Here is a 13,037-nt window from a genome sequence, read left to right as displayed (position 1 = left end):
ATTCTACCAGTGATACCGTATGATCTAATTTTCCTGAGGAGACCCTCATGCCATACCCTGTCAAAAGCCTTAGATATATCTAGAGCTACCGCTCTGCCCTCTCCCGCTTTGTCCAGTGAATGGTATATATGTTCAGAGATTACAGTTAGGATGTCTGCTGTGGAACGGGCTTGTCTAAATCCATATTGTTGGTCAGTCAGAAGTTTAGCATCTGTAAGGTGATGGACTAGAACATGGTTAATTAAGGTCTCAAATATTTTGGCAAAAAGCGGGAGGGGACTAATGGGGCGATAATTTGATGGGTCAGTCCTTTCACCAGAATTCTTGAATACTGGTACAACAGAAGCAGTTTTCCAACAGCCCGGAAAGCAAGCTTCATTAAGGCACTTGTTGTAGAGTTTGGAGAGAACTTGAGCTACTTTGGCTGAGCACTTTTTTTGCAATATAAAACTGGTTTATTGCGGTACTTTAATTAAACTTTATAATTGATTATAGAAAAAAAAATCGAAACTAAGCAAAGATGATTAAAGAAAGTTAGTTGAATTTCCATTTCTTGGATTTTGCATCTTTGGATTTTACCGTCATTGTATATTATACCCTTCACCAGACTGTCCATTCACGTGAAATTACTTTTTTATTCACTCTATTCCCTCTGCTTCACTTTTTGTTATCAAGTAAGATCTATGACTTACTTGTAGTTTCATTTAATACATTTGCAAGCAAAATCCGATCCCGCATTTTGCTAAATCCTACCCTCCGATAAGAAGGAAAGTATTTCTTCGAAACTCTGCGGATTAAGGACTATCCATTTGTTTAGTGTTCCCTTTTTAAAATTAAATATGTTTTTAACTCTTTTTCAAAGTGTTTTTTAACATGTTTTATTAACTACTTGTTCTTATTATAAGCTCTATTTCCTATTTGGTTTTATCGAGCTTTTACATCTGGTTGAGATTACTTTATAAATATTAATTCTTTAATATTTATAATTTACTTTAGTTTTACCATCTTGGATCATTTTGGTAAACTTAACTGTAATTCTTATTATATATATATATATATATATATATATATATATATATATATATATATATATATATATATATACTCCTATAAATTCGTTTTCTTTTGCGTGTATTGATATTCATATTAAAACCCCTCTTTTCTATTAGTATTTATTTGCTTTCCCACCAAAGCAAAATGTGACACAAGGTCGTTTTTAATGTGGGGTAAAAACCAGCTCCCCGAAAAAAGGCAATGGGGGCACTCTGGTTGAGACCAAAAATAATAATTGTCCCAGTATAAAGGGTTTCCTCTCCATTGACCGGGACAAATTACCTTAAGTGCCGCATCTGCAGAACAGATACTACACTTTGAGGTGTTTATTTGCTCCCTCACTGAGCAAATTAGGCACAAGGCCGATTTTTAAAGTGAGGAGTGAAGTGGAAATGGGGACCAACTCCCCGGGGAGTAGGGGAGCTGGATAGGGACAATTGGTATGAAGGGTTTCCCCTACATTGACCAAGGTCTTATCTGTGGGGTCGCCCCCACATAGGGTCTTTGCTTGCAGTATCTGCCGGAACAGATACTACACTTTGATCCCGGCCCGAAGGCCAAGAACAGCAGAAAAAAGGCAACCGTCTTTTCTATTAGTATTTATTTGCTTTCCACCAAAATGTGATACGAGGTCGTTTTTAAAGTGGGGTTAAACCAGCTTCTCGATAAAAAGGGATTTATTTAAAAAAAGAAAATACAATTTTCTTATATATGGGTTGTGGAATTGCATTCACTAGCACAAGATCTAGCTAATTTGCATATTCTTTTAAACATTTATTTTAATTAATTCCCTATTAGTTGCTTCGGTTTTCTAATGGGATAATCATCTTTAGTTAACTATTACGTGTAATTATATTCATGCAGATATTCTACATGATTTATACTTGCATAATATTTGCATAAAAAGTTTATAGTAAACACAAAATTGTTTCCATATATATTTATGTATACGTATATATTTTTGTTTAACAAATTTTGCCTACCAAACTCCTCCTAGAGGGTTTGGTCTACAGACATGAAACTTCATATATAAGATATTTGAATCAATGCAAAACTTTATATTTTGGTTTTAGTCTGAAAAAATCGGTGTAAAAGTGTGAAAATTATAAAAAAATTAAAGTTGCCAGGTGAAGGTCGAACGCCAGCATTACGAATGCATAACGTAGTAGCTATTGGTTCATGTTTAAATTTTTAGCCTTGCAGTAAGCATGTTTTCATAGCCCAGTCATTGACGGCAGAGGCAAAATAAATTGTGAGCTGAACGTTTTGGTTTCGATTCCCAGTGGTGGCGCATAAGGCTTTTTTATACTTTTTAAATCATTACTATATATTGCATTAAATCTATCTATCTATATATCTATATATCTATATATATATATATATATATAAGTGAAAATGTCTGTCTTTCTTTTCTCTATAATAGTTAAGGAAGACTATTATACAGAAAGGCATTACTTTACATATTCACACTTTTAATATATACATATGCGCATAACCTTATGAACAGTACATAGGGCCCAAGCAAATCCGGGCAGAACTGCTAGTATATATATATATATATATATATATATATATATATAGAGAGAGAGAGAGAGAGAGAGAGACGTTTGATTGAACACGACAAAGTTATTCCTTTTTCCTAGCTTGCTGGATATCTTTTCTATTTGCCGAGTGGGCCTTTTAATTTCAGCAGGCATATTATATAGAATGGCGCCCAAAAGTTGTTGGTCGGCCATATTTTTCTCAAGCGCTTTCTATCGGGGATCCGATTGTCGTCAGGAGCAATTGTTGTTGTTTTCTTTTCATTTTCTTTTCCTTTGAGGCTTTGTGTATTTATAATTTTTTAATTGATTGGCGCTAAAGTGGATGCAGGAGGGTTGGGGGCAAATTATTATTTTTTTTTTTTTAATTTTAGTTTTGATTTTCCTATTTTATAGTTTATTAATTTAGTTTCATGTTAGTTATTAAATACTGTTAGTATATTTGTCCCGGTGTTAAATGAGATACGGTTTTAAAAGGGCTGTAGTTTTTTATAAGTATGGCTTCTAGCAATGTTAGTCGTCGTAAGATATCGAATTTTAGTATTTTTAATTAAGATATTTCTAATGTCGTACGACTAGGTTTTTATCGTGGGATGTTAGGTGTTGTTTTATGGCACTATTTTCAGCTAAATGATAGGTTAGTCGTCGGGAAAGTGTTGCTGTTGTGTGGTCAATGTTTGCATTGTATGGGTTTTTAGAGTGGGTTCAGAGGTATTCTTCGAAGGGGCAAATAAATTCATACATAACATTAGTTTGGTTTAGTGTGGTGTTAGTATTGTTATTGTTTTTAATTATTAAATTGGAAGTTTTAAATTTAGTATAATATATTATTAGTTTGATCTTTTTGTTTTGGTCGGTGGGTCTCATGTATCTTTTAATAAGGTGTGTTATTATTTTTTCGTCTGTTTTATAGTTAGTGTGTAATCGGTTTTTATAGTATACTTTGATGGTGTCATTTTTGTTAGGGTTAGGGTTTATGTTTTTATTGTGGAGTGAGTTTGAATAGAGTTTTATGTGTTTATCGACAATTTTATTGGAACGTTATTGTTTATCATAGTTTGTTTTATGTTTGTTAGTTCTTTGTAAAATATTTGACGAGTTGATGCTATATTGTATGAGCGGTGGATCAAATTTTTTATAAGGACAGTTTTATATTTTTCTGGGCATTCACTATGGTAATTTAGGAGTATTGCGTTATTTTTGGTAGTTATTTTTTTGCATGTTGAAGTTGTGTATTTAGTGGGGTTGCTTGAATTGACTAATACGTCGAGAAATAGTATTTTATTATTTATGTTTGGTTCATGGGTGAATTTGAGGATGGAGTGTGTTTCTAGGTTTAGTTTGAGTTTTTTAATGTCTTGTATTGATTCGGCTGCAATGAATGTGTCGTCGACATATTGGGCATAGATAGTAGGTTTATTTTTTGGATCTGAGAAGATTTTATTTTCGAGGTGGGTCATATAGTATTCTGCGAATGTTGGGCCTAGACGTAATCCCATTGAGACATCTATTTAAATGTAAGTTGTCACATTAGGGTCAGTGAAGGGAACTTGTGTGGTGCATTTTAATAGTAACTTTTCAAGGGTTAGGGGTTTTATAGCTGGAGGGGGTATTGCACTGTGGTTGTATACTTGATTGATGATTATTTTAATTGTCATTTATAGGGACGCTAGTAAAAAGGTTTTCAGGTCGAGGGGGCAGTTATGCATTTGTGGAGGAGTTTAATTTTAAGAGATCGATGAAGTCAGTGGTAGATTTTATTCAGTATTTACTAGGTATGTAAGGTTAGATAATATTATTGATTGCTTTAGTGATATTATATACTGGGGTGGGGATTTGAGAGATTATGGGTCTTAGAGGGTATCCTGTCTTGTGAGTTTTTATTTTCCTGTATATGTAGCTGAGTTTATAGTCTCCTATTATTTTATTACATTTTATTGTTCCAATTTAGGCATTGTTTGCTGTTATAATTTGGTTAATTTGTTTTTTTAGTGTTTCTGTAGAATTTTTTGTGGGTGGTTTAAATTTTGTTTGATCACAGAGAATGTTGTTTATTTTCAGGTTGTAGTGAGTTTTATTTAAGATTGCGTACATATTGGATTTGTCAGCCATTCGTACAGTGATGTCGGTATTGTTGTAGAGTTCTTTGGCTGCTTCTTTTAGTTTGTGGGTTAGGAGGGGGTTAATTTGTCTGCGTTTACATCGATTTTTATATCCTTCAGCTTTTAAGAGATCTTTGAGATTGAGGTGTGTGGAGATTTTATTCTGTTTTTTTAGGTCTTGAATTTGTTGGTAGAGTATTTTGATTTCGTATAGTTTAACGTTTTGGTCGAATTTTTAGAACTGTGGCAGTTGGGGCCAAGGTTAAAGAATTTTTTTTGTTATTCGCTAAGGAGGGTGTTTGATAGGTTTAGGTGTTTATCATTAGTGTTGGGAAGGTAGATGTGTCCTTTATATAGTCGGTTCAGTTTTTGTTGTAGCTTCATTTTGTGTTGGATTTAGTCATGGTTGGAGCATTCAGAGATTGTATTAAGGATAATTTGGAACTGAATTTCAGTTGTTTTTTCTTTGAGTTGTAGTTTAGTTGTTTGAAGTTCTTGATCAGGTTTTTCTTGAAGTCGTTAATAAATCCTTCAGTTTGTAGTGCTGGGTCGTGTAGTTTTATATTTGTATATTTTGGCAGCAAGTCGTTATTTAGACACGGTTGATTGACCTTTATTGCCAATTTAAAAAATTATAAATGCACCAAGCCTCTAAGGAAAAGAAAACAACAACAATTGGCCCTGATGACAATCAGATGCCCGATAGAAAGTGCTTGAGAAAAATATGGTCGACCAACAACTTTTGGGCGCCATTCTATATAATATGCCTGCCGAAATTAAAAGAACCGCTCGGCAAATAGAAAAGGTATCCAGCAAGCTAGGAAAAAGGAATAACTCTGTCGTGTTCAATCAAGCGTGTCTAAATAACGGCTTGCTGCAAAAATATACAAATATATATATATATATATATATATATATATATATATATATATATATATATATATATATACTAATTATTTTTTATACCTACAGACATTAGTGTTTTATGCTTTTGCAATCATTAGCGTAGATAGTATCAATTCCTACCGGCCGGGATACTCGAACTAAGCCAAAAAGCCACCTCTGACTCCATTTGTTTATATTACATTAAAATAAATATAATTATATTTAATCCTACAGACACATGTATTTCAAATTGAAATTATTTTCAGTGTAGGAGATATTATTACTACCAATTGGGAGATTCGAACCCAATCACAAAGTCATCCTTGACTCCGTAGGCTCGTATCATACCTCCATGCTAAAATAAATTAACAGGAGAAGGTAGGGAAATTAAGTATCCATAAATGCCTACTCAGCGGACATAACCAGTAAACAATCAGAGAGTATTAAACGGCTAACATTGAACTATTGCAATTCATCATTAATTCTTTAAAGTATCAACATTCTGCTTAAAAATGTTAATTTATATATACACAGACATTGTAGGAAATGATAATTACTGCTGATTGGAAGATTCGAACCTAGTTACAAAGTTTACTTTTTAGACTATCATTCTACTTCAAGGCTACCAGCAATTAATGCAAGCATTTAAGGAGATTAAGTGCCTATAAATTACAAATTAGCCAGCATAACAGTAAACCGTCAGGGAGTATTAATGACCGGAAGTCGGATGGTTGCATATGGATATATATGTGTGTGTGTGTGTGTGTGTGTGTGTGTGTGTGTGTGTGTGTGTGTGTGTGTGTGTCGAAACGACGAGGACCATCTGATCATCCTGTAGGTAGGGGCAGTCATCATCGATGAGTACGGGTATGGCTGATAAGCTCAATCTTTGCTTGAAAAGTTCTATTGCACTGGGAACAGAGAATCATGGCAGATGTCGAGGGCTTCAAAACATTGGTCTTCCTGTCTTTTCTGCGCTTCTCTGCAGCAACTTTTCGATTACTTTCATATTTGCAGGCACCGTCACGAACAGCGACCCGCCACTTGGCTCTATCTAAAGCTGTCTGCTCCCATCATGACGGATCAACTTTGAAGGCCTTCAGTGATGCCTTCAGAGTGTCTTTAAATCGTTTTCTCTGGCCGCCATCGGAATGCTTGCCATGTTGGAGCTCAGCAAATAGAAGTTTCTTGGGCAGATTGTAGCCTGGTATGCGGGCAACATGAGTAGCCTAGCGAAGCTGAGCCTTCATCAGGATAGTGAGGATGCTTGGGAGTACAGCACGAGTGAGGATATATATATAATTATTATTATTATAGTAAATAATTTTATCAGCCCCTTTAACAAACTCATTTCTTATCGTTGAGCACTTTCAGTCGAATTAAGTCGGTCAATTTAGCTCTTATGTGTAGACTATCATATAATGATTAGATCACTCTGACTGACGTAAAAAAGCATTTAATAAAAAAATGTTTAAATTTCAACGTAGCCGAATGTATAAGGTCTTTGTTAATGAAGTCATAGATGGCTTCTGTCGCCGGGTTCGAATCTATCCACGAGTGTTAATCGTGACACCCTGCACAGAAGATTCCCGAAAGGATGAAACACTAGTGTCTGTAGGTATTTAATAATTATCATAGTAAATAATATATATATATATATATATATATATATATATATATATATATATATATATATATACACATTGATCTTAACTAAAGAATTGATGATGGTTATTATTTCATCTTTTTCATCTTTACAGGACGGGTCAATGCAATAAAGAGCTTCTCTAAAGATGTAATAAGATGAAGATGCCTTTACATAAATTTAAAATAATGAAAGGTTTATAAGATAAAAGAATTTGGTTGAAAATGTTGAAAATATAATATAGTTTACTTACCAACAAAACAGAAGGCCGAAATGGATGTGTCGCAACTTTGACAAGATAGCTGGATGACATGCATGCGTCGTAAGACAGTGAGACTGAAATCCCATCCGGGGTGAAATGCGAGTGTGATGGGTAGGCGAAATTATTAGGAAGGTTGTCAGCGGAAAGATCACAAACAAACAAGCAAACAAAAAAGAAACTGGGAGTGGGGGCAAAGTGGGATGTAATGGGTTGCTGAAATCAAATTATGAATAAACAATTTCCCCATAGTTTACATGACAAAAACAACACGCCATACAAGGAAGTCATCGAAGAGACGATTATTTGGATCGGAGGTGACATGAGGTAGCGACGCTCGAACGGCGACAGACCTGCAGATTTGGAGAGTTTGAGTGTCTTTCCCATTGCTCGCCTCTTGGTATGGGGTAAGCCAGGTGAGAAACTAGATCAGTCGGTCCAACAAATATCGAAGAGAGAGGAGAGGAGAGTGACAGAGAGAGAGAAAGCGAGAGAGAGGGGAAAGCAGATGGGAAGACACGTGACATATTTCACAAAGATATATTATTAAACGAGAGAAGAAGAAGAAGAAGAAGAAGAAGAAGAAGAAGAAGAAGAAGAAGAAGAAGAAGAAATGTGTTGATAACGAAAAGGAATGAAAGAGAGAAGAAAAAGAAGAAAGGGTGGTCTATCGTTGGTATTTACGGCATGCCAACCCTCATTGGGTCATTTCATGCCGAAATGATTCCTACAATATATAATTTGTATTCGATTAATGAGTTTTTTTGTATATTTTGTAAACAGACCATCCTTTTCTTTATAATAAACAGCAATATATATATATATATAAATCCGTTCCGTCACACGAAATATTTTGTAACTTTATAGACTCTTACTGATTATGATCAATCAATGGAAGGGAGAAAAGAAGCGGGAAATGAAAAAGCAGCCTCTGTCAACCCATTACTTCTGTACTTTATTTTGATACAATTTCGTGTTACATTCTGTTCATGTTATCTTCTTCGTGTGTGTAAATTTGCAACAGTTAGCGAGTAAAAAACGTGTCTTCTAATCTCCAAACGAAGCAATTTCAAGTTGTGCGGGAAAGCGACAAAATGAATAGCAAGTCCAAGAATTCTCATAACTGAAATAAATTCGGAAAGAAATCATCCACTTTAAATAAAATGTGAAGTTGATTTAAAGCGTAGTTTTTGTCAGTGAACTCCCTTTACTAACATTGCCTTGTTATATTTGGAAAGTGAGACGGGGCAGAAGGGGCTAACAGAATCTTTTTTTTTTTTTTTGATGAACAATTAAATTGCCTTTATTAACATTATTTTATTACATTTGGTAAATGGGTGGGAGTAGCCAATTTTTTTGTTCTACCTGGTGTTGTCCGGAATCAATAAAGGTAAATTAACGATATAACATTTTATCTCTTTGAACTATTTTCATTATCAACATCATTTCTCTTCAAGTACTTCTAAAAGCGAGTGGAATGAAACAGAATTGTCCAGATTCTAGAATGCTATCTTCTTTTATTCTACTCGGCATTGTCTAGTAGCATCACAATTAAAAGGGATAATTAGTTAATACGAAGTGCTCATTATCCTGGGTAGAGCATTTACGTTTAAAGACCGCATTGTCCAGAATAAACAGCATCACTGTGTTTGTTATACTATTTGTACAAGAAATCTAATCGGGGTTGTCTGTGACTCATAATAGCAATATTACAGTATTACCTATGGTAAGCGTAATTTTGTGTGTATGCGTTTGTGCAATAATCAGAAACTACACACGATACAATCTTAGAAGCTGCATAAAATACATGCTTATATTTTTTTTTCATTTAGTTTAGAATCGAGATTTTCATTGTTTTTTTTTTTTTTATTTTTTGGTCATTTTTTTCAATCAAATTCTTCATTATTTCAATCATTTTCTTTCATTTTTATTTCATATTTTTCCTTCATATTTTTCATTCTTTTTATAGTAAATTTTCTTCATTCAACATTTTACATTCATACTTAATTCATTTGCCTTTCAATCATTTTCCCTCATTTGTTTTTCAGTCAACATTTCCATTCATTTTCATTCATTTCTCTTTAAATTTCTTCTTTTTTTTCTTCATTTATATTTCATTAATTTCCTTTCCTTTAATATTTTGCACTACTTTCTTTTTCATTTTTTATTGTTTTTCAATCATTTTTCCTTTATTTTTCTTTCTTTTTTAATTCATTTTCATTTTTTCTATTCATGTCCTTAATTTGTTTTTATTCATTTTTCTTCGTTCATTTTTATCATCCAATTATTTATTTTCATTCTTTTTTAATTCATTTATTTACCTTTATTTGTTTTCCTTCATTTTTCTTTTATTCATTTTTCTTTTAGTCATTCTCCTTCATTTTTGTTAATTCGTGTTTTTTTTTGTCTTTTTGCTTTTTATTTTTTTGCAATTCTTTTTTATTTTTTTCATTGTAATATTACAGCGTTTCCTATGCTGAGTGTAAATTTATGTGTAATGATCCGACACTACACAAGATAATCTCAGAAACTACATCAAATACATGCTTAAAATGTTTTCATTTAGTTTACCATCGAGATTTTCATTCATTTTTCATCAAATTCTTTCAGTCATTTTTTTTTTCAATTAAATTCCTCATTAGTTTCACTCATTTTTCTTCATTCATTTCTTTTTCATTTACTTAATACTTTTTTATGCATTTTCTTTCATTAATTTTCCTTTATTTTATTCATTCATTTTTCTTTATTAAATTGTTTTTCTCTTATTTTGTTCTTTTGCAATTTTTCTTTTCATTTTTCATTTTTTTCTTCTTCAATTTTAATTATTTTTTATTCATTTTTTTTTTCATTAACATTTCATTCATTATTTATACAAGAAAATCTACTCGGCGTTGCCTGGAAGTCATAGTAATAATAATACAATATCATATCTTCTAAGTGGTATATGTTAGTAAACTCAAATTGCTCAATATTCTGAATAGAGCAGGTATGATTACAGATTGTGTTGTCCAGGAAATGCAACATCGTCATATTTTATTATAACATTTTATACAAGAAAATTTACTCGAGTTTCCTGGGATTCGGGATCCTAATAATACAGTGTACTATCTGGTTAATGGAATTGGGGGTGACGATAGTCTTGTGGTTAACGACACGTCCTGACAACCTGGGTGTTCCAAGTCGAGTATAGTTCGTTCCACAAAAAATCTATTTCATTTAGGATGCTGCCTCGTAAGTATCTGATATCTTTCTAGAAAAAAATCTGACTACAAAATTATTATTATTATTATTATTATTATTATTATTATTATTATTATTATTATTATTATTATTATTAATAATAATATTATTATTATTATTATTATTATTATTATTATTATTGATGATGATGATGATGATGATGATGATGATGATGATGATGATGATGATGATGATGATGATGATTGATTGATAGATAGATAGATAGATAGATAGATATGAATCTGAACAATGCAAACAAAACAGGATATTTGAAAACAATGAAAGCCAATTCCACCAAAATGTGAATGGAGGAAAAACAAAAGCAGAACAACCAAACTCGACAGAAACAAAACTCCATGGGAAGAACGACGAGATCACAATAAAAATGCCGAATGGTTGAAAAGACATGAAAGAAGAGTTACAACAAATAGAAGAAGGAACAGCGAATGAAATCAACAAGGAAACCTTAAAGAAAACCATAGGAAAAATGGCAAACTGGAGAGCACCAGGGCAAGACGGTATACATGCATACTGGTTCAAAAAATTCATAACCTTACACGAAAGGCTCGCCCAAAACCTGAGAAGATGTATACAGAAAGCAAGCGTGCCAGATAGGATGACAAAAGGTAGAACTACACTGCTACGGAAAGACACAGAGAAAGGAACCGTCCCCAACAACTATAGGCCTATCACGTGCTTACTCACTATGTGGAAAATACTGACAGTACAACTGAGGGAACAAATCTACCACTCCCTGAATAATCGTGGACTCTTCCCCAAGGAACAGAAAGGATGCCAAAAAAGAAAAAGAGGTACACATGATCTGCTATATATAGATCAAAAGATCCTAAAGGAGGTCAAAAGAAGGAAAAAGAATTTAGCCATGGCATGGATCGACTACAAAAAAGCGTACGATAGGATCTCCAAGCATGGATAATAGAATACTTAAAAATGTATAAAACACCAAGATGGATCATCAACATAATAGAAAATGCAATGAAAACATGGAGACTGGAATTGACAGCTGGTGGACAACACATAACAGAAATTAACATACAAAGAGCCATCTTCCAAGGAGACTCCATATCACTATTACTGCTCATCATAGCCATGATGCCCTTGAACAGTATTCTGAGAAAGTGGCAAGCCGGATACAAGTTCTCTAATACAGAGGAAAAAATGAACCATCTAATGTACATGGACGAAACATTCTACAAGGACTGAAAAGGAGCTAGCGACACTAATAAACACTACCAGGATCTTCAGCCAGGATATCCAAATGGAGTTTGGAATGGAAAAGTGCGCACTACTAGTTATAAGAAAAACTGGGAAAAAAAAACAGAAGGTATGGAACTACCAAACCAAACGGAGATGATGGCACTAGGGGAACAAGATGACTATAAATACTTGGGAATTCTGGAAGCGGACACTATCAAAGCAACAGAAATGAAAGAGAGAATTTGAAAGGAATACCTTTGGAGAACAAGAAAACTCCTGGAAACGAAATTATATAGCAGAAACCTAATAAAAGGTATAAATACATGGCCAGTATCACTAGTAAGATACTCTGGACCGTTTATAGGGTGGACTGAAGAAGAACTGAGACATTTCGACCAGAAAACCAGGAAACTCATGACCATGCACAATGCACTACACCCAAAGGATGATTTTGACAAACACTATGTGAAAAGGAAAGACAGCGGGAGATGACTGGTCTGCATAGAAGACTGTGTAAACGACACAAAAAAATAACTAGCAAAATACATAATACAAAAGAATGAAAGGATTATTATGGCAGCGAGAGACACTAAAAAACTTTTAAAAAACAGAAAACAGAGAGACAAATGACAAAACAAGAAAAAAAAAATGGGAAGAGACACAACTACACAGAAGATTCATAAGAATGACGATAGATGAGAATAACGAAAACACTTGGACATGAATGCAAAAAAGACACATAAGCTGAGAAACTGAATCCCGTATAACCACAGCACAAGATAACTCGATAAGAACCAACCACATTAAAGCAAAGATCAATAAAACACAAGAAAACAGTAAATGCAGACTCTGTGAACAAAGAGACGAAACGATAAACCATATAGTAAGTGAATACAGAAAACTGGCCCAAAAGGAATACAAGAACAGACATGACCAAGTAGGAAGGGCAGTACAACTACAGCTCGAATGCACAGACAAGTGGTACAAACGTAAGTCGGCAACAGTACTTGAAAATGAGAATAACAAAATCCTATGGGACATGGGCATACAAACTGATAAACCCATCCAAGCAAGAAGACCAGATGCCGTAATAA

At 33.6% G+C, this 13,037-nt stretch overlaps 1 protein-coding gene across 2 annotated transcripts in view; it reads right to left on the bottom strand.

The window, feature by feature from the left end:
• Positions 1–7,686, bottom strand: part of LOC145243535 (mannan endo-1,4-beta-mannosidase-like) — a 78,455-nt gene extending 70,769 nt beyond the window's left edge. For both annotated transcript variants that reach the window (XM_080106508.1, XM_080106507.1), the window contains exon 1: positions 7,480–7,686. In XM_080106508.1, coding sequence (XP_079962634.1) covers positions 7,480–7,543 — 64 coding nt within the window. In that variant the 5' untranslated portion in view covers positions 7,544–7,686. The remainder of the gene's footprint in view (positions 1–7,479) is intronic.
• Positions 7,687–13,037: the final 5,351 nt, after the last annotated feature.

The sequence above is a fragment of the Euprymna scolopes genome, chromosome 22 (genome assembly GCF_053919585.1).
Source record: "Euprymna scolopes isolate OS-2025 chromosome 22, ASM5391958v1, whole genome shotgun sequence".
In the NCBI taxonomy this organism is placed as follows: Eukaryota; Metazoa; Mollusca; class Cephalopoda; order Sepiida; family Sepiolidae; genus Euprymna; species Euprymna scolopes.
The sequence above is the reverse complement of the archived record's forward strand: the minus strand, read 5'-3'. Positions and strand labels throughout refer to the sequence as shown.